This window comes from Cervus elaphus, chromosome 16 (genome assembly GCF_910594005.1).
Source record: "Cervus elaphus chromosome 16, mCerEla1.1, whole genome shotgun sequence".
NCBI classification, from domain to species: Eukaryota; Metazoa; Chordata; class Mammalia; order Artiodactyla; family Cervidae; genus Cervus; species Cervus elaphus.
Genome location: NC_057830.1, coordinates 42,555,635 through 42,578,292, shown reverse-complemented (window position 1 = coordinate 42,578,292; position 22,658 = coordinate 42,555,635). Strand labels below are relative to the sequence as shown.

General features: G+C 40.8%; 1 protein-coding gene across 2 annotated transcripts in view; it reads left to right on the top strand.

The window, feature by feature from the left end:
• Positions 1-22,658, top strand: part of XPO7 (exportin 7) — a 93,454-nt gene that overhangs the window by 36,885 nt on the left and 33,911 nt on the right. For both annotated transcript variants that reach the window (XM_043927197.1, XM_043927196.1), the window contains exon 2: positions 20,989-21,135. In XM_043927197.1, the coding sequence (XP_043783132.1) occupies positions 20,989-21,135 (147 nt within the window). The remainder of the gene's footprint in view (positions 1-20,988; positions 21,136-22,658) is intronic.

Sequence of the window (22,658 nt, the reverse complement as noted above, 5' to 3'; positions counted from 1 at the left end):
ATCATTTTTACTGGGATCTAGGTTTAGCTTGGAGTTTTCTTAAAAAAGCAGTCATATTAGGTAGGTAGGTTTGTTTTTTACTTAATTCACAGCCATACCCTGTAATATTTCAGAATCCAGGGCTGAGTGGGTCTAAATTTATTTCATTTCCTTAGAAGCGGTTTCTTTAATCTTATTTGTGCATAGGCTTTTAAAGGACATTTTCAAAGAAACACTTGCCAAAAAATTTAATTAGCATTAGTACCATTCATCGAGGACTTCCCAGGTGTCTCATGGTAAAGAATTCGCCTGCCAGTGCAGAATCAGACATAACTGAGCGACTGAGCACGCACACACACACACACACGCGCACACAGACACACGAATTAACACATAACCAGTCACACACACACACACACACACGAGTTAACACATAACCAGTCACACACACACACACACACAAATTAACACATAACCAGTCCCCAGAGAAATGGTAGTGTTTCCCTTTGAAGACTTCATGTGTATCCTCTTACTCATAGTGAATCCTTGATAGGAGTCATAAGTAGATGTGCTTACCTCTTCAGTCAAATGTCTCACTTTGTAAACATGTTATTTCATTTTTTTCTCCTCTCTGTGCATCCTCAGTTGCTCAGTCATGCCTGACTCTTTGCAACCCCATGGACTGTAGCCCACCAGCCTCCTCTGTCCATGAAATTTTGCAGGCAAAAATACTGGAGTGGGTTGCCATTTCCTCCTCCAGAAGATTTTCCCAACCCGGGGATCGAACCCAAGTCTCTTGTGTCTCCTGCATGGGCAGCCGGATTCTTTACCAATGAGCTACCTGGGCAGCCTTGGCAAATAACAGGCCCTCGGATACTTGTAAAACGAGTGCTGTTTCCTATATGATAGAATAGAGATGTTCAGGAGTTAGGGAAGTTCCAGAGTCACATAAATAGTCTAAAGCAAAGCTGTTAATGTAGATACAGTGACCAGTTAAATGTGGATACAGTTGCCAAAGTAGCGGTTACCAGAAAGGAGGTAGGGGTGGCGAGGGAAAATGAAAAAATTGAATCAACCGTGTAGTGACTGGTGGAGACTAAACTGGTAATGAGCACGCTGTAGGGTTTGCAGAGCGTAGAAATACAGTGGACACGCGAAACTTAAATTATGAACCAGTGTACCTCGGTAACAAATCTAAAAAAGAACGATTATGTGTGTCTTTGTATACTACATCACACACACGCATGCACACACATACCACCAGTTAAAACCTTCCTTTCATTAGCCTGCCGTCCTGTCCGTTTAGTTAAAATATTGATGCAGCCTGTATTTGGTCGCACTTGGAGAACCCCATAGCCGTATAGGTATGTTATCAGCTGTTTTGTTATTGGGGGTCTCCAGCTACTGCTAATGTTTTTTTTCCAGAGCTTCATGTTGTCAGCCCAGTATTTTTGGAAAATTACTTTAAAAGAGTATTATATTTATGGTACTAAAACTTACAGTAAGGTCATATGTTAACTCTGATTATATTTGAGTTTATTGAGTTTATTTGAGTATATTGAGTTTGACGCAGGTTTGATCCATGGGTTGGGAAGATCCCCTGGAGAAGGGCATGGCGATCCACTCCAGTATTCTTACCTGGAGAATCCCATGGACAGAGGAGGCTGGTGGGCTACGGTCCATAGGGTTGCAGGGAGTCGAACATGACTGAAGAGACTTGGCACACGTATCTCTGTTTATGTGTCTGTGATAGAGAGGATCCTGTGCTGTTTAAACAACGGGACTCCCTAGGAATGATGGAGAAATAACAGTTCCAGATAGGAGTGATTATTAATAACCTAACCCAAGTCTCAACAAATTTAAACGAAGCACATCAGTACCATCCCCACATTGTTAGAAGCTTCCTCCTTGGTGTTAGCAACCTGTGTAGCAAATGTCACTTCTCTTCTGGAATATCAAGGGCATTTGGCCTGTTTCTTTTGTAAGAATTTAGCTCAGAAACCACACCAGTTTCTGCTGTGAGAAATGGTGAGATACCTGTAGTCATTCCTACAGCAAGCTTGTGAATGAAGACTTTAGGGCTGTTCAAAAATAACTTTATTGGTATGTTGCACACACTAGTTTTTTGTTATTGTACACTTTGTTATTTTCATATATAGTAACAAATCTGCCAAAATTTACTGTAAACTTTATTCTTCAGATATTCTTGTGCTTTTTTTTTTTAAATTTTTAAATGACAAATGCATGGTGAAGCTGCAGAAACTTAGAGAAGACTTTTTCAATTGTCAACAGGTGCCAGAATTGTATTTGTGTTTTTGAAAGGAGGGCAGAACACCAGAGATATTATATAAAATAGAGGAGCCACAAGGCAAACCAAATTAGATTTTGCTGACCTTTTGCATATAGACATGTATTTGAGTGGTAAGAGATAATTTAGAAGAGTAACAACAAGTTATTTAAGCATGAACATTATTTTGAAATGACCTGATAAATCCAGCTCTTGAAAATTTTTCCTGTATTCATCCTCCAGCAAAAGAATGTTTTATACCAGGTGGATGCACTATGGGCTCCATTAATAATTCACATCTGCAGAGAACCACTGTCAGTTACATCATCTTTGAATGACAGTGTTACAATGCCTGTGTATTAAACTAGGGAATTTTAACCATTTTATTGCCCTCTCAAGTGGGCCAGCAGAGTGGAAGCTAGGATATGAAATGGTATATTTTATTATAAAACATTGATTAGTCAACTAGACAATATTAAGATAAAATTTGGAGAAGATTGGGACTTTTTTTTAATTGACATTAGATTTGTTTTTAATAGACATTTTCTAATATACTTAAGTTTGCAGAAAAATCAAGTAGAAGGTACAAAGTTTCCATATAACTCCTTATCCTCAACAATTTGCTGTTACTAACGTCTTCATTACTGTGCTATATTAAAGCTCATTAGCCAATACTGATACTTTAACTGAAATACACTCTCTGTTGTCTGTTCTCTGGGTTTTGACAGATGTATGAGGTCATGTATTGATCATTATGCTATCATACAGAATAGATTCACTGCCGTAAACATCCTCGGGCTCTGCCTGTTCTTCATCCCTTCCTCCTCTTCAAACTCTTGGCAACCACTGTTCTTTTTACTGTTTCTCTAGTTTTGTCTTTGAAATTTGGAATCACAGAGTATGTAGCCTTTTCACAGTGGCTTCTTTCACTTAATAATAATGTATTTCAGGTCCCTTCATGCCTTTTTGTGGCTTGATAGCTTATTTCTTTTTAGCAATGATTTAATATCCCATTTTCTGGATATACCACAGTTGGTTTTTCCATGCACTATTGAAGGGCATCACGATTGCTTCCCAGTGTTGGCAGTTTTGAATAAACTTGCTGTGAACAGTCAGGAGCAGGTTTTTGTGTAGAAACAAGTTTCCAACTCATTGGGTAAATACTAAGCAGCTCAGTTGCTGGATAGTGTGGTGAGACTATGTTTAGTTTTGTAAGAAACTGCCAAACCGTCATCCACAGTGGCTGTATCGTTTTGCATTCTCATCAGCAATGAATTGAGAGTTCTGTTGCTCCACATCCTCGCCAGCAATTAGTCTATGTTCAGTGTTTATTTTTTAGCCGTTCTGATAGGTGTGCAGTAGTATCTCACTGTCGTTTTAATTTGCATTTCCCTGATATCATACAGAGTTAAGCATCTTTTCATAGGCTTATTCGCCATCTGTGTATCTTCTTTGGTGAGGTGTCTGTTCAACTCTTTTGCCAGATTTTTAATTGGGTTGTTACTGTAGAGTTTTAAGAGTTCTTTGTATATTTTGGATACTAGCCTCTTCTCAGATACATGTTTTGCAAAGATTTGTCTCCCAGTCTGGCTGATCTTTTTCATTCTCTTGAGCAAATTATATTTTCTTTATGACTGCAGTTCCTATCAGCCATGGAAATGGAAAGAACTAGTAACATTAAAAGAAGGGGGAAACACTATTCCTAAGTTGCTTGAATAGTCTTCAAGCCAGTTGCAATTATTTAGCTGACCTATTAATAAAACAAATATAGTGCTTGAACCTGAAATTCTTTTTATTTAGTCATCATAAAACATAGTAGCGAAGCTTGGTGATTGGGGGTGTCAGATAACTGATGATTGTGTGTCTGATCACTTTCTTTGCTCTCTTATATGGATTTAGTGGACTTGTAATATTTTAATATGATGCTGCATAAAATATCCCCAGTACTCTGAAGTTTGGACCTTATACCGTATTGATATTGAGAACATAAAATTAAAACAATAAATGCACACTGGCCCAACAGTCTCTATCTGTAGTGTATTTTAAATAATAAAGAACTCAAAAACATACAGTTCTTGGAAACCAGGGCTAAATGAAATGTGAAAGGCTCTCCCATTTTGGCTCCTTTAACACTTAACCAATAAGCTATTACTTTCTGACCTTTAGAAATCATTTGATTGACCATAACTGCTATGTGGTATGTGTATATATATACGTAAACACACACACACACACACGCATGCACGCACGCGCGCGCTCAGTCACCTCAGTCCTGTCTGAGTCTTTGCGACCCCATGGACTGTAGCCTGCCAGCCTCCTCTATCCATGGGATTTTCCTGGCAAGAATACTGGAGTCGGTTGCCATGCCCTCCTCTAGGGGATCTTCCCCATCTAGGGATCAAACCTGTGTCTCCTGCATTGGAGGTAGATTCTTTACTACTGATCCACTGGGGAAGCCATATTTATACACACATACACATATTAAATTTATTTATTTATTTGTTTATTTATTTTTGATAGTGGAGTGCAGTTTATTACACCGGCGGGCCCAAGGCAGAGTCTCCTCTTAGCCAAGGGCCCCGACCAGCATTTGTGAAAATCTTTTATACCCCATGTGTACGTGTCCAAACCCACCACCCCAAATCCCTTGAGGCTTACAAAGGAAGGGTAAATACAATCACAGTAACCCCATCATTGACGTGTTATGTGTTCAAACAGTCAATAATCAATAAGCCCACAGTTACATTCCAAATAGTTAATAACTGATAAGCCTGTGCTTACATTCTGATAGATAGTGTCCGGAGGCAGGGGTGATTAGTGTCTGTTCTTCAAGATTCCCCTGCCCAGAGCGGGGTCTTATCCTTCCATTGTCATTCCCACAGGCGCTAAGCACAGAGTTCAGAGTCCACTGGAGAGGTGGCCACGCACGATCAGCACAGACAGGCCTGAGATGGAGTCCAGGCCCTATGAATTCCTTCTTCATTCCCCCCTCTTGATGCTCTTAGTTTCCATAACGAGCATCATTTATTGAGATATATTGTACCTTAGCCCTCCTGCCACCCACATGAGAGAATGCTATCAACCTCTGAGTTACAAAATTCACAAGGCATTGTAGGAAGCAGGGCCCACAAAGCAGTATGATCAAGATTACTATAACAACAGTTCATTAGACATGGCTTTCACTTGATTTTGCATATCCTCCAAGGCAGTAGATACATTTCCAGACAGGTCAGGGATGTACACACAACATTCAACTTTAATTATGGTGCAAGTCCCTCCTTGGGCTGCTGTGAGTATGTCTAATGCCATCCTATTTTGAATTATTGCCTTCCTCATCTGAATCTGTTCTTCGTTCAAAGCTTGAATGGCTTTACTACTGTCTAAGAGGGCCTGTTTAGTGAAATTAGTTAAGGCCTCTACCTTAACCATGATATCCGTTGTCCCTACAGAGGGTACAAACAAGGCAGCAAGATAGTCATACCATTGGAACACGGATCGTGTCCATTCTTGCATGCAGATAAGGCAGGTTTACTGGAGGCTGGTGTAGGCTAGGCTTAATTCTGCCATGGGCGAAAGCAAATCCTAATGTGCAACGCCCCACCCAGCCAACTGGTAACCATGGCCATAAGTTAAGCCCACAGAGCCACTGGGTCCCATTGGGGGCTACCCAGCGGATTCCAGGATTATATTTCCAGTCGGAACCGGGCCACTGAGCAGACTGATTGGGGTGATAGGTAACTTCCAAGATTTGTTTACATTGTTCAGGGCACAAATAACAATTCTTTTGGGTCTAGGGGACGGTCTCCAAATCCAACTTTCTGTTCTTTTTGTTCCCAGCAAATAGTAGCAGGGGCAATCAACTGTCCTTTCTCAGGAGTCATCCAGAAATATTCATCCCAGAACTGATATTATTGCTCAAGGTACCGGGAGGCCTGTCCCCCTTTTGTAAGGGAGCCCTTTTCCTCTTTAAGTTTCATATATGAGGTATAAGCCTTTGTTATCTCCATAAGGCTGGTGTTCATGTTAAATGTAACCCTATGTCCCTGGCCCATTGATGGCTTCTTCTTACACCAGGAGAGCAAAGAAAGGTTATGGTTGGTAAGAGAGAGGAAAGTTCCTTTCTGTTGTTAAAGTCCCCATAATGAAGTGGCGATAGCCACCGGGGAGTCTGTCCATTACTGACAGGGGCATAGCCCCAGATACCCAAGTTCAGAATTGCATTGGTGAGGCCGAGCAGCAGGAGTCATTTACCCAGTTCCATCCTGTAGAGGGCTCGTCCGGGACCTCGTTTTCTTCTTCCTCCTCAGAATGATCTTGGTTTCCTGTGGGTTGGTGGGGTCTTTCTGAGTGGTCCACTCGGCGTCCTCCGGGTCAGCGTGGTATGCCTTCTTCGCTCTGGTGTGATGGATCAAGGGACAATACTTGCAACTTTAACTGCAGTAGGGGTAGTTAGAATAACATAAAGGCCCTTTCACCAAAGGGCTAGCAAATCATGTTCCCAATCTTTGACCCATACTTGGTCACCAAGTGTAAACTCATGAATCTGTTCCCCAAGGGGGAACGGCACCCTTCCTTGTACAAACTTAGTTACCTGATTTATTACCTTACCAAATTCCATCTGCTGTGAAATCCTATCCCCCCTTAACCTGAGGCAAATTTGTTGACACCTGTTTTATTATGGGAGGAGGCCTCCCATACACAATTTCGTGTGGAGAATAGCCTTGGGACTGTGGGGTCATCCTGAGTCTGAGCAGAGCCAGTGGGAGCAAGTCCACTCAGGAGCAGTCAGTCTCTCTGATCCACTTGGAGAGTCTCTTTAATTGTCCGGTTGGTTCATTCCACCATCTCAGAACTCTGGGCCTATATGCAGTGTGCAGTTTAAAGTTTTGCTTACTTGTTATACTAAATCAGCTACAAAAGCTGGGCCATTGCCTGATCCAATGTTGGTAGGAAATCCAAATCTAGGAACCATTTCCCTAATCAGGCACCGGGATACTTCTGATTCTCTTTCAGTCCAGGTAGGAAAAGCTTTTACCCATCTCAAGAATGCACATACCATGACCAGCAGGTAACGGTAGTGTCGGTGAGGTTTCATTTCAGTGAAGTCCACTCCCAGGTGTTCAAGGGGCAGTGTGCCTTTCAGTTGAATACCCGGGGGTTTTTGTCTGAATACCCGAGAGGCAGCATTAACCTGAGAGCAGGCAGCATGGCCTAGGTGGGTCGCTTCAACCATCAGTTAGGGTTAGGGTTAGTCTGGCTTACCAGAGTGTGTGCCAGCTCCTCCGGTACCAATAATTTGCCACTTGGCAATTCCCACCCTCTCTTTTCAGTCTTGATGGCCCCTTCCGCTTTGGAATACCCCAGAGCTGTTGTCCCTGTTTTATCAGGTGAGTGCCATCAGTATATAGGACCCAATTAGGGTCTGGAACCTTGAGCCCTTCTTTAAAACAAACCCCAGATACCTTACCTCCTCTTTGTAGATCTGTGCCTTCTTCTTCGACACCCGGTAACCTGCTTCCATCAACAGCTGGAGCAGTGCATTTGTCCCTTTCCAGCATTTTTCCTTGGTCTCAGGCAGCCAGCAGCAGGTCATCCCCCTATTGTAGGAGCTGACATCCATACTCTTCCGGATGGAATGAGGAAAAATATAATATCAGTAGACAGTATCATTCCAATGTAAGAGATACGGTTTAACATTCTTAACATGAGTATTGAACTTACAGGATTTTTCCCCTACATAGACCTGCTTTTAAAAATGAAGTTTTAGGGAAATGATAATATAGTAGAAAACTATTTACATGTATGATTGTTTCAAACTGCAAACTTGGATTCCCACATGGCTGGGTGTTGGCTTCCTTTCCTAAGGTGATCAGCTAGGCCTTCATAATCTACTCTTGTTACTCAGCCATTTTCATAGCAGAATACTTTGTTTTGGTCTTTTAATAATGTCAGCGTGGTAGAATCAAGTTCCATAAAAGGCATTTGAGAAACAAACAACCTTTTTTGTAAAGGAAGTGAATGTCGCAAAAGCCAGGTGTATTCTCTTTTTTGCTTAGTAGAACTCCATTTATAAATCATAGGGTACAAAATTTTTATGCCTAGAGTCTATTACCATTTTTAAATGCTGTCAGTAAGCACACTGTGCCGATTCATTTCAGAGCTCTTTTATGTTGCACAACTGCTTTTTTTTTTTTCATTTATTTTTATTAGTTGGAGGCTAATTACTTTACAATATTGTAGTGGTTTTTGTCATACATTGACATGAATCAGCCATGGATTTACATGTATTCCCCATCCCAATCCCCCTTCCCACCTCCCTCTCCACCCGATTCCTCTGGGTCTTCCCAGTGCACCAGACCCGAGCACTTGTCTCATGCATCCAGCCTGGGCTGGTGATCTGTTTCCCCCTTGATAATATACATGTTTCAATGCTGTTCTCTCGAAACATCCCACCCTCGCCTTCTACCACAGAGTCCAAAATTCTGTTCTGTACATCTGTTTGGAACGTTAGTTTAAAATGATGTCACAGCTCTATAGAACAATTTTCCAGAGTTTAATGGAGAGTGGTTACTTTGTCAGTTAAGGTCATTTCTGTGAACTAAACTTCAACATGGATTTAGGTGAAATCTTAACATGAGAACTCTGTCCTTGATGGCAGCAGCCTTCTTGGTGATGACTTTGTCTGCATAACTTGTCCCCTGAGCCTCTTAGCTTGACTAAGGCCTCCTTGCTCTCCAAGGCCAACTCTCAGCTATCATCCCAGGACCTCCCTTCATCATCCTCCCAGAATTCCTTTGATATCACTCTTTGTGTTAAAAGAGTTCCCATCTGCTGCACTCCATGCTTAATGTTTTTTATGGTGTGGTGTGATGCACATTCTTTTAATAGTAAATAGCATAGGTCAAATAAACTGTGGAAAATTCTGAAAGAGATGGGAATACCAGACCACCTGACCTGCCTCTTGAGAAACCTGTATGCAGGGCAGGAAGCAACAGTTAGGACTGGACATGGACCAACAGACTGGTTCCAAATAGGAAAAGGAGTACGTCAAGGCTGTATATTGTCACCCTGCTTATTTAACTTCTATGCAGAGTACATCATGAGAAACACTGGGCTGGAAGAAGCACAAGCTGGAATCAAGATTGCCGGGAGAAATATAAATAACCTCAGATAGGCAGATGGCACCACCCTTATGGCAGAAAGTGAAGAGGAACTAAAAAGCCTCTTGATGAAAGTGAAAGAGGAGAGTGAAAAACTTGGCTTAAAGCTCAACATTCAGACAACTAAGATCATGGCATCTGGTCCCATCACTTCATGGAAAATAGGTGGGGAAACAGTGTCAGACTTTATTGTTTTGGGCTCCAGAGTCACTGCAGATGGTGATTGCAGCCATGACATTAAAAGACGCTTATTCCTTGGAAGGAATGTTATGACCAACCTAGACAGCATATTAAAAAGCAGAGACATTACTTTGCCAACAAAGGTCCGTCTAGTCAAGGCTAGGGTTTTTCCAGTAGTCATGTGTGCATGTGAGAGTTGGACTGTGAAGAAAGCTGAGTGCTAAAAAATTGATGCTTTTGAACTGTGGTGTTGGCGAAGACTCTTGAGAGTCCCTTGGACTGCAAGGAGATCCAACCAGTCCATCCTCAAGGAGATCAGTCCTGGGTGTTCATTGGAAGGACTGATGCTGAAGCTGAAACTCCAATACTTTGGCCACCTGATGTGAAGAGCTGACTCATTGGAAAAGACCCTGATGCTGGGAGGGATTGGGGGCAGGAGGAGAAGGGGACGACAGAGGATAAGATGGCTGGATGGCATCACCGACTCGATGGACATGAGTTTGAGTAAACTCTAGGAGTTGGTGATGGACAGGGAGGCCTGGCGTGCTGCGATTCATGGGGTCCCAAAGAGTCGGACACGACTGAGTGACGGAACTGAACTGAACTGATCGTAGGTGATAAATTCTTGTGGCCTTAGGTGCCAGAAATAGCTTTGTTCTGCCCTCCCAACTTGATTGCTTGTGTACCTGGGTAAACATTCTGTGTTGATCATTGTCCTTCAGAGTCTTGCAGGGACTGCTTGTCTTGTTGCCAAGTGTTGCTTCTGTGCTGCCCACAGCCATCTGATTCCTGATCATTTATGTGTTTACCTGACTTGTATTTTGTTTGTATTTTTGTTCCCATCGACCATCTCCTTGCCTCCTGGTCAGCTTACAGAATCTTCTTTTTGTCAGGCTTCTCAGGTTTCATAGCGGTATGCCTTGGGTATGGCCTGATCTTCACTTATGCTGGACTTTGGTAGAACTTTCCTTCTGACATCTGATGTTCTTCGGCTCTAGGAGGTTTTCTTGGATTATTTTGTTGATGTTTTCCTCTCCTTCTCTGTTCTCTGTGCCCTCTGGAACTCTTGTTAATTAGATGTTTGACCTCTGGAATCAGGCCTCTGATTTTATCTTTGCTCTCTTATTTTTCACCTTTTGCTCTACTTTCCAGGAGGCTTTAACTTGATTTTCCAACCCTCTGATGGAGTATTTTGTCTCTGCTATCATTTTTAATCTCTAAGATCTCTTTTTATGTTCTTTGAATGTTTCTTTTTTAGAGCACCCTGTTCTTACTCCCAGTTGCAAAATATTTTCTTATCTCTTTTTGGAGCTTAGTAATACTTTTATCTTTATGTTTTTTCTTTTTTCAAGTTTCCTTTTTCCTGCGCAGTTTCTGTTTGTTACAGGATTTTTTTTATATGTATTTGTTTTGTTTGTTGTTGTTACAAGAGAAACCAAGGCATGTTAAAAATTTTCAAGAGTATATTTGAGCAAAAATCAGTTTCAGTGGAGCAGCATCCAGTCTGGCATATAGAAAGGAGCTCCAAGGGGCTGTATAAAATAAAAAGACTTTAGGTGAGAAGGGAGCAGGAACAAGGGAGTCATACTAAGCAAAAAAAACAGATGAGTTGTTGCAAAGTTGCTTTCCTTGAGGGGATGGCAGGGGTCTATCCAGCAGGTTACCTAACTAGTAGTAACCAGGCAGGTCCTGACTGACTGGTTTAAGACTCCATTTTTGGGAGAACCGAAACTATAATTAAGTCTCTGTTTTTCATCCAACCAAAAGCAGCTTCACTTGAGGCCTGTTTTGTATTTTAACACTGTCTTCCATCTTAAAGTGCTTCCCTGGTGGCTCAGACTGGGAAGAATCTGCCTGCCATGCGGGAGACCCCGATTAGATCCCTGGGTTGGGAAGATCCCCTGGAGAAGGGAAAGGTTGCCCACTCCATGGACAGAGGAGCCTGGCAGGCTGCAGTTCATGGGGTTGCAGAGTCGGACACAACTGGACAACTATCACTATACATACTTCTTTAAAGGCTTTTATACACACACTGTTAAAGGCTTTCTTCAGATTTGCGGTAATCGTTATTTCCTCATAATCAAGATGGAAAGACTACCAAGCTGATTAGAAAGGCAAAGTGTGGGCATGAGGCTTGTCCGCTTGAGGCATCACAGTGGGGTAATCCAATTATGCCATTTGTTGGGTAACCCCTATATCAGTGTATCTTTAGGTATTTCCTTTGTGACTAATGGGATTCTCAGGGGAAGATTTTCCAAACTCCTGTCAAGGGAGTCCAGTCTGGACACTGGCATTTCTGGGTACAAGGAGCCCGGGAAGGGGGCATTTGATGTGTATGTGGCCACTTAATCGACTATCTGGTGCCCACGTCCTCAAAGGTGCTTTCGACTGGCTTGGTGTCCCTAGTCAGAGGCACTGAGTAAAGAAACCTGGAAATCTCACTTCTCAAAGATACTTTTACCCTGTTCTCTCTTGCCCTGGCCACTTCACCGTAACATCTGAGCAGGGAGTGTAAAACAGCTTGGTTTCCAGTTCTTTTCACCACTTGCAAGATATTTGGCCTTCTTGTGTCAGTTAAGTCAGTTACTGCTGATTTTTCTGTATTCCAAAATTTTGTCCTGTCTCCTGTCATATTTCTTGTGAGATTATGTTTGTGTTTGTTTTTTTTTAATCCCTTTAGTGTTGTTTTTGTTGGGTTTGGGAAAGGAACAAGATTAGATATGGGATCACTCTGCCATTTTAACCCAAACCCCCAGGAGGCTTTTTAAGAGTTAGACAGCCATTTATTTTTATTTAGTTGGCTGCATCTGGTCTTAATTGTGACATTCGAGATCTTTCATTGTTTCATGGAGGATCCTTCATTGAGGTGCTTGGACTTTCTAGTTGCGGTGTGCAAGCTTATTTGCTCTGTGACCTGTGGGATCATAGTTCCCTGACCAGGGATCAAACCCACACCCCCTGCGTTGCAAGGCCAATTCTTAACCACTGGGCCACCAGGGAAGTTCCGACATGCACTTACGGATGACATTTTTATGAAACTTCTGTGTGCTGGACACTGAGGTACGCTTTTGTCCTTTTCATGCACTGTGCACCTTAGTACTCATTTACTAAAATCACAATAAATAAATAATCAGTATAAATGGCCATGTAAACAAACATTTGAGTCAATTGTACTAGAATTTGAGTGTTACACAGTTATGTAAGTTAATAAATACCTCTCTTTGAACAAATGCTTATAACAATGGCAATATAATTCTGTATCTGTGGGGAAATATGTACTGAATACTACCCAGTCTGGAAATGGGTGGAAATACAGTTGGTCTTCATTATTTATCGTAGTTTGTTCTGTAAAGTCGCTGAGAACACTGAGTTAACAAATCGTGAACCATTTGTCTTGCAGGACATTTAGGGTTAAGTTCCTGCCAACCTCTGGTCACATTTTCCTCAACCAACCTTTATTTGTATTTCTCTTTACAGACACCTTTTAAAAACACCTTTATCTAACATTTTTTCACACAACCTTCTTGAGCTTAGGAATACTAAATAACACTTCAGCACTATGCATGGAGCTATTTTAAACAGCATAATTGGCAACAAAAAGCCCTAAATTGCAAAAAACATGGCATTAAGTAAACTATAAGAAGGACACCTTTTTAAGTTGTGAGAACTGAAGCAAAAACACAAAACATCACCTTGTTTGACTTCAGATGAGAAACATGTGTCGGACCACTCAACATTTTCACCATTCTGTTCATGTCCACAAATGACCCAGTTGCTGACAGTTTTGACTTGGGGATTACAAATAAATTTACCAAGTAGGTAAATTTGCAAGTAGGGGACCCATGAACAGTGAGGAGCAATTATACAGGACTGGCCAAAAAGTTCGTTCAGATTTGTCCATAGGAAAACCGGAACAAACTTTTTGGCCAGCCAGTATACCCTGTACCGTAACCCTGCAAGGCAAGGCATCTAGAACCCCTCTAGGGTTCTAGTGGTAAAGAATCTGCCTGCCAGTGCAGGAGACACAGGTTTGATCCCTGGTCCAGGGAGATTCCACATGCTGGGGAGTCACTCAGCCTGTGTGCCACGACCATTGAGCCTGTGTTCTAGAACCCAGGAGCCGCAACTGCTGAAGCCCACGTGCCCTAGAGCCCGTGCCCAGCAGCAAAAGAGGCCACCGCAGTGAGACCCACGTGCTGCAACTCGAGAAACCTGCGCGCCAGCGAAGACCCAGCACAGCCAAAATGGGCTAATGTGATCAAATCTATATACATCTATATGATAAGTTATATACACATACACACGAATGAGGAGGCCATGGCAGCCCACTCCAGTATTCTTGCCGGGAGAATCCCATGGACAAAGGAGCCTGATGGGCTACAGTCTGGGGTCACAAAGAGTCAGACACGAGTGAGCGACCAAGCTCACAGCACACATGTATATATACATGATACCTCTGTAGAGGAAACTGTAGATTTTAGTGCATGTGCTTTAAAAAGCTGCTGTTCTTCACTTTTTAGTAGACAATATATTCCGAAATAGCAAGTAATAAACTCAGTAATGAAGAATGTACATACATTACAACATTGACTTTTATAGCATTGTTAGATAAATATTATTTCTACTTAGATGAAAACTAGATTGAAAGATTTGAGTAACTTATTCACACTCCCACAGCTTGTAGACAGGGGAGTGGGGATTTACCTGATATCTGAGGTCTTAACTCAGGTTATACTGAACCTTCATTCTAAAAGGATCCTTGTTCTTGCTGCTGGGTCACCGGCGTTTGTGTTAGAGAGATGTATGGGAGTGTTAACCTGATTTATTTTTTGTTAAATTCCCTGTTTTAAAAAGTTTGGCCAGTTGTTTTCATGATCTTTTTAATTTTAATATTTGCTTCCTTTAAATCTGATTTACTTATATAATTAGAAGCATAGAATTTAGAACTGGCAATATCTTTGTCAAATAATATAATAAAATCCACCTATTTTACACATGAGGAAGCTGAAGCTCCAGGAAATAAACTTGCCCAAAGTCACGCTGTTACTAAGTGAAGTGAAAGTGAAAGTCACTTAGTCGTGTCTGACTCTTTGCAACCCCATGGACTATACAGTCCATGGAATTCTCCAGGCCAGAATACTGGAGTGGGTAGCCTTTCCCTTCTCCAGCAGATCTTCCCGACCCAGGATTTGAACCAGGGTCTCCTGCATTGCAGGTGGATTCTTTACCAACTGAGCTATCAGGGAAGCCCTCCAAACTGCAAGTTGGCAAGGAGTTAGTACCCCCAAATTAAGTCAGAATCTCTTGTAGTACCATATGCTCATTACTTTTTAACTTTGACGTCTGGAAGTGAACCACTGATGGGAGGCAGAGTTGCATTACGGCTGGTGGAAGAGACTCCAGTGTCTACCGGGGCCAGGGCCTGTGACCTGCAGTCAGCTAGCGAGAGCCTACCCTGAGGGAAGCACTGTGCCTTTACTGTCGTTTGATTAGTGACACTTGAAAATGCAGGTCCCGGGTAATCAGATCTGCTAATTCTTTATGGGAAACTAGAAGACCAAATGCTATCGTGAAACTTTGGCAACCATGCTGAACACTGTAAGGTGAACAACCAAAATGTGCATGGGCCAGTTTGAGGCTGCCAGTGTGAAACCCGCACTTCAGGGGCTTCGCTTACGCTGCAGCTTTCCTTCCTCTGCACTCCTAATGACCATGAGAAGGAGCCGAGACCCGTTTCTCGCGACATGTTAATGAAGCTCTTAGTTAGATGTGTGAGTCAGCAAGCCAGGCACAGTCAGTCTGGCTGTTTACCTCATGAAATGACTTGTTTGCCTGTGTTCATGTGTCACCCACAGTGCAAACATCATATGTGTTTGTTACAAGTGAGGACTGATTCATATTTTGAAGCTAAGTGTAGAATTTTGCAGTCTCATATGTTAGGAGACGTGCTATCCTTATCTAATGCACGCAAGGCCCTGGCACTGTGTTATCGCCTACTGAAAGTACGTATTTTATCTTGCTTTACGGCAGAAGACATTACACAGCAACTGCAACCAGAAAGCTTTACTTACCCTCTTAGTCCTCTCAGAAATAGAATGTCCCTCATGCATCCAGAAATCTTACTTTATTTATTTCCTGAACAAATAATGGGAGTTACACTTCTAAAAGCAGAAATTGGTATAAAACTAAAGTATTCTAAATCTAATGTGTGGTTGTCAGTTACAGATGGACTTCTTTTTCATTAGTATAAGAAAGAAAGATGAGAGTAAATATGTGAAGAATCTGGGGAGAACTGTATCGCTCTTCCATCTTACAACGTGTACAGAAAAATTCACAGATTATAAATGTACAATTCAATGGATTTTCTCAAAATGAGCATGCCTCTGTAATCAGGACCCACATTAAGGAATGAAACATTTATCCATACTACTATTGATGGACATTTGGCTTTCACATTTGGAAACTATTAGTGCTGGCATGAACATTCCTATTCAAGTGTTTTGGTGAACTTAGCATGTATCTCTGTTGGGTATATACGTAGTAGTGGAGTAGCTGGGTCATGCGATATTCAAACTATCAGCATTTATTATTGGTAAAAACAAAATAAAAGTATTGATAACAATAAGCACTGACATACTTTTTCAAATTTCAGCTTTTAGAATGTATTGCCTATTGCCTTCTTGATTTTCTAAATTTGTCTTATGAATTCTGATTGGAAGCAGGATCAGCTGTTAATTAATAGTAGTATGTTCCTATTGAGAGGAGTTAATTTAAAAAAGATTATCTGTACAATTGTTGGGGGGGTTTCCCTGCTTATAAGTAATATCTACTTGTGGTCAAAAATGTAAAACTTAGGGAAATACAGAAAAGAAATTACGAGTCTCCCATAATCTCGTCTCCCAAAGATAATTGTCAGTATGTTTTCATACAGATTTTCCTTTATGAATTTGCTAACATGTATCACAGATGATACACTCTGCATACAGTTATTCCACTTGCTTTTTTAAAATAAATTTTTATTGGAATGTAGTTGATTTGCTTTGCGTTAGCTTCTGCTGTATGGCAAAGTGAATAAGTTTCTTTATATACATGTATCTCCACTCTTTTTAGATTCTTTTTCCATTTAGGTCATTACAGTGTCTTGAGTAGCTTTCCCTGTGTTATATATAGTAGCTTCTGTTGTGTGTGTGTGTGCTCACACAGTGGTGTTTGACTCTTTGTAACCCCACGGACTGTAGCCCACCAGGTTCCTCTGTCCGTGGAATTTTCCAGGCAAGAATACTGGAATGGGTTGCCATTTCCTCCTTCAGGGAATCTTCTTGACCCAGGGATTGAAACCATGTCTCTTGCGTCTCCTGCATTGGCAGATGAATTTTTAGCACTGCACCACCTGGGAAGCCCAGGTTCTCATTAGTTATCCCAATCTTCCAGTTTATCCACCTTCCGCTTTCCAGTCTCATGACCAGAAGTTTTTTACATCTGTGACTCTATTTCTATTATGTAAATAAGTTCATTTGTATCATTTTTTTATGGATTCCACTTATAAGTCATATCAGACAAATTTTGTCTTTCTCTGCCGCTTGCTTTTTTAAGCTAAGAATAATTGTTATTACTGGATTTTTAGGAGTTTTTAAAAACATTATCTATGCTGATTGAATATTCATTATTGACAATAGGAATGCCTTATCGAATAGATAAAAAATAAAATGTAATTAGTATATCAAATCAATTTTATTAGCCTTACACTTTTTAAATCGTTTCTTTTCTGGCAGGTTAAGTATGCATGTTTTGATTTACCTAACAGAATTTTTTCCTAATACACAGAAAAATTCCAACTAAAGAAGATCTAAATTAATGGAGTTTATGAACAGGTTGAAAGTGGCTTGATTTTTTTCATATTTCAGACATCCTGATCATGGAAATTCAGCTACCAGATTGGTAATTCTGACTCTGTATCCTTCATGAGAACTCCTCTGGATCGAGGGTGTGCGTCACCCTTTGTGCTAGAGTGGTGCTTCTGACCATTTCAGGTGGTTTGGGCGGCAGTCAGACCAAGGGTGTACTTTGCAGAGAACCTAGTCATCCAAGGCTTGTGCCTGTTTTCTAGTCACTATTCAGACTATTGGGAGTGTCGTCAAATCCTTCCTAAAAACGAGTATCCTGGTCTCTGATTAGAAATCTCCAAGTGGATTTTTTTTTTTTTCCCAAACAGACTAATTTAAAAATATATACTGTCAGGCTTTTTTTTTTTAAAGCAGTATGTGACAAAATAAGTTTCAGGATATGCTTTTTGGAGTTAGTATAACATCTGATGCAGAAACAGAAATCTTCATTTTCCCAAAAGGTACAGGCAACTCCTCAGATAAATCATTAATTTCAGAGGCCTGAAGTCTCAACTGATTGCACCTTATATTGAAATGAGAAGAATTGAGCTGTGTTTTTCTCTATCCTAGTTTTAAAAACTGTGTAAAATAGCATTATTGCTAAATAATGGGATACATTCTTTTTAATACTTTTTAATACCTTCATTGTAACTGAATTGTTGGTGAAATCCAAGTGCTTTAGGTTTGGAGGTTTGATTGTCTTGAGTGTCTTGTACTAAAGTAGTGCTTTTCTAGTTGAAGATTGCTTTCCAGTTTTGTGAAGATTTCACCCAAACATGCTTTTATATTCCAGTGGGACCAGATGGAGGTTTCTCTGAGAATTATCAGTTTGGCAGCCTCAGGAATAGAAAATAGACTTGCTTCTCTGGAGTCTCTTCTGTGACTGAACCGGCATTGTGTAATAGATGTCCTTAATAAGAACTGGTTGAATGGGAGAAGGAACTGCGCCAGGGGGCAAGATGCAGTGATGCTAAATGTGAAATAACTAGTTTTAATGGCTCATCAAACAGTTGTAGGATAAATGGTTTTATTCTGGGTCCCCCAGAGAGGTGATTCAAAATGATCTAACTATTAGATTTGCTTGCAAAACATTAGGATCCCAGAGAACATAAATGTAAATGTTTGATTCCCCTTTCCTTCGATGGGCAACCCAAATAAAATGACTATTCACCCTGTGGTTTTTAGACGTTTCCACTAATTGTTTGGAAAAACAAGATTGTTTCCCATTTGTTCTTCTGGAAACAAAGAAATAAAGCTTTTGTTCTTCTAAATGTTTGTGTAAATGGTCAAATTACTCTTTTGGTGGTTTGTTTTTTTGTTTTTTAATGGTCTTGTTTCCTGAGCTGAGAACTTATTACCAGACTTACCCTGCAGTGTGTTTTTGTGTACTACATTAAAACAAATCAAAACAAAGCAACAACCAAAAAGCCCACCATAACCTGCATGTAGGTTTTTAGCAGTAAGGAACTTAACTACCAGTGAAGGTTGTTAGCCATCGTCATGTGAACAACTTTGTTGTAATAAATGTAAATAAGAGTAGCACGGGGGTGGGGGTTGCTCTTGGGACTGACTGATCAGACTTCAAGGAAAGTCATGATCCCTTAAGCAGCCTGACCGTTTAGGGAGTTCTGTTCAGGATATTGGGAAGCTTGTAGTGAGTGGAGGTTATGAGGCTGCTGCTGCTTACTGAAACCTCATACCACCCTTTTATGTCTTCTATGTTACTTATTTTTTAAATAATTTGTTCCCTGTTAGTTAATCATTTCACAGGCAGGGTAGGGGGTGGAGGTGGAACCCAGTCTGCTGGGTTGAAACAAAAACCTCCTGAAAAGGAGATTTAATCTCTTGCTTAGGAATGTGAGGATTTATAATTAAACTGATTCATTGGGAGTTTGGCCATTAGTAGGAGACAGAACACTGACTTGCACACATGTCTTGTGGAGTATATGTGATTAATTGGCCTTACCCTCTATTCCTTGTGTTTTGTTTATAAGCTATATGAAAAAATCAGATTTCGCTCAATAGGTCTTTCATCACTTGAGATCTGGCTTTGTGAGTACAGTTTTCTCTGTGCTTTCAAATTGCGGAAGATATTAAGTGGGACCCCTGCAAGTCAGAGAGGAACAGATTAAACATGAGCCTAATCAGAGTCCCAAGATGTTTTGAAGAGTGGTTTGTTTATTTTGTTCTGCAGTGGAGGTGGTTGTTTTTATTCTTCTGAGGGCTTTCTGAAGTGAGACTGATAATCCAAGTGTCAGCATGTGTCTTTCTTGTTTCCTTTAGGTTAATATTTGAAATTTATTAATCAGATTGAATAAAATAGGTATCCTGCCCCCAGGGCTTTCCTGCTTAGTAGAAAAGCTGTGATTTATAAAGTCCTAGCTTAATGAAATAAACTGATGATGAAAAGCCTTGGGCAACCTGGCTGTGTGATATATTTTAGGCTATTTACACAGGTTGGTTTGCCTAATTATTATTTTGGTTCTTGTCAGAATTGTCATTTCTAATAGTAGTAGGATCCCTCAAACTATTTAAATCAGATCTTGCTTGCTGCTGTAGAAGATAGGTTCAGAATTTCTTCTTAAAGTCCAAACTGGCCCTTTGAAAACTAACAGATGTTTGCCCTCCTCTCCAGTCAGCAAAAGGTGATAGTTACATGAACTCTTACTCACTCCTTTCCTCTTTGCTTTTAGACACCACACTAAGTGGAAGTGGATTTGTATCCCTTTGGGGTTTTGACCAAAGCACACACCCATCCCCTTCCTGTCTCCCTGGAACTGGTTCAAGATTTGGAAAGTAGGGTTTGTTTGGGGGCGTGTCCCGTGTCTTATCTCTGCCTGAGCACATGCTCAGGTTGAATTTATTTTGACCCTGCTCTTTAAATTTGGAACCAAAGCAAGAGTTTAAAGGGCAACAGAAGAGAGTCTGCTGAACTTTAGACATGAGGGACCCGGGGAGGAAGGTGCGTACTTGTATTCTGAAACTTAGAGGTTGGCCATCTTTGCATGTACACATAATTGTAAGCTGATAGCTACAGGCAAAAGGAGAATATTTCAACCTATGTAAAGATCTGTGTGATGCTTACATTGTGTGTTTATGTGCTTAATTTTACAGTGATGACTTTAGTAATCATAATCTTGAAATTGATGGCTAAGCAAGTAAATTCTGCATTTTTCTTTGAAAACATTTTGGAAAAGCTTAGGATAAGTAGTGAAAGGGAAAAATGTATCATTTGTGTCTGAACTTTAAGCAAATGACTGAAAAAGTGTATCAATTTTAGGCATTCTATCATTTTGTCTTTTAAAGCATCAAAGGAAGAGGGCTACAAGTGGTTATTTTTAGATAAAGGTCCCCCAGATTCTCCTCCACATTGAGAAGCAAGTCTCTCTTCATTGATTATCATTTATCTTCATCTAGTAATTTCAAGCACAGTATGTATGTAGTCGACTTATGTATGTAGTAGACTGGACTGATTTCTTTGTTGACTGATCTGTTCCAGAGCCTGGCCCAACTAGAGAATCTGTGCAAACAGCTGTATGAGACGACAGATACGGCCACTCGACTTCAGGCAGAGAAAGCCTTGGTTGAGTTTACCAACAGCCCTGACTGCCTGAGCAAGTGCCAGCTACTCCTTGAAAGAGGAAGTGTACGTAAGCTTTGAAAAACCCTAAAGGGGACAGGTTAGGAAGATACGTTCTGGTTTAGGGGTGGATTAGGGTCACCTCTGTCCCTTGATTCTTCTAGGTACCTCTGCCTTCTTAATTTTCACTTTTTTTTTTTTTTAACATTTATTTTTATTTATTTTGGCTGCATAGAGTCTTAGTTGTGGCATGTGGGATCTAGTTCCCTAACCAGGGATCGAACCCAGCCCCCCTGTATCAGGAACACAGAGTCTTAGCCACTGGACCACAAGGGAATTCGCAATTTTCACTTTTAAAACAAACCAGACCTGCCACACTAGCAAAAAAGGCCTTCAGAGTCATCAGGAAAATCTCACTGAGCGTATGTTTTTGTCCTATGATTTTTATTCTTGAATCAAATTTCTGGGCCTCCTTTTCTGTTTTTTACAGTTATGTATCACTTCACACGTTTTACAGAGAAGACAAGGCTATATATAAATGGCCTTTCTTATCCACAGAATTCATGTCACCTGCTAAGATCCCTCGTCTGCTCTTTTTCCTCTGCTGTACCACAACCGCTGCTTTTTGTCTTAGATGTGCAGGGGAAAAATTTTCCTTCACAATGGAAATGACAGGAAGTTAGAATGTTTAAAATGAAATTAGAACCTCTTCCGGCTTAAAAATGGCATACAGTGATCAAAATAATGCTTTCATGAGACTTGATTTGATTAAGTTAATATTTTTGGCAGGACGGAGGTCTTAGGAAGGACAAGCCTCCATCCAGGGTATCATGAAAGGGCATCAAGAGAGTTTAGAATCCCAGCTAGACCAGCAGCCAGCACTCTGCCAGAGACGGGAAGGAAGTGTGAAAAGGAGGAAAGCCATTAATTTGTTGAGAGTATAGAATTCTCGATGGCTTCATTTTTGAATTTGCATTAATAGTGTTAGAGAATTTATGCAGTAAATAGAACAGACTGCAGTTGGCTAAGTGATATCCTTAGTAGCTAAAGAAGTTGACTCTTTTCCCAAGTGTCTGGAGGTTAAAGCAGCATGGTCAAAGATTGGGTTGTGCTGTTCTGTTTTCGCATATAGTATTTTTGTATTTCTTTTCCATCACTTGGTTCTCGTATTGATCAGTTTAGATTCGTACTGTAGGAGATTCACAGCTAACTCTCCTCTGCCTGCCCCTGACGCCCCATGGTGTCATCTGTGACACTGTTCACTCCAGTTCTTCACACTTAGAGTCAGCAGGCTGGAATGAAGCAGGGCTGGTGCAATGCTGAAGGACTCAGTTATAGTGGATTCTCACTCTTAAGTCTCTATCGACTTCTTAATGGTTTAGCAGGTTTGTTGGAGTCATATTCAGAAGCCATTTTCACATTGCATCGTCTACAGCTATGCACTGTGTTCTGCAATTATAGTAGCCTCTTGCATTGTTGGTGATCTGACACACCTGCTTTAATCTGTTTAAGCAGTGTGTGAGTGTTGAATGAAAAATCACATGTCAGAGTCACTTTTTCTTTTTTTTGGTGTGGAAGCCATTAGCATG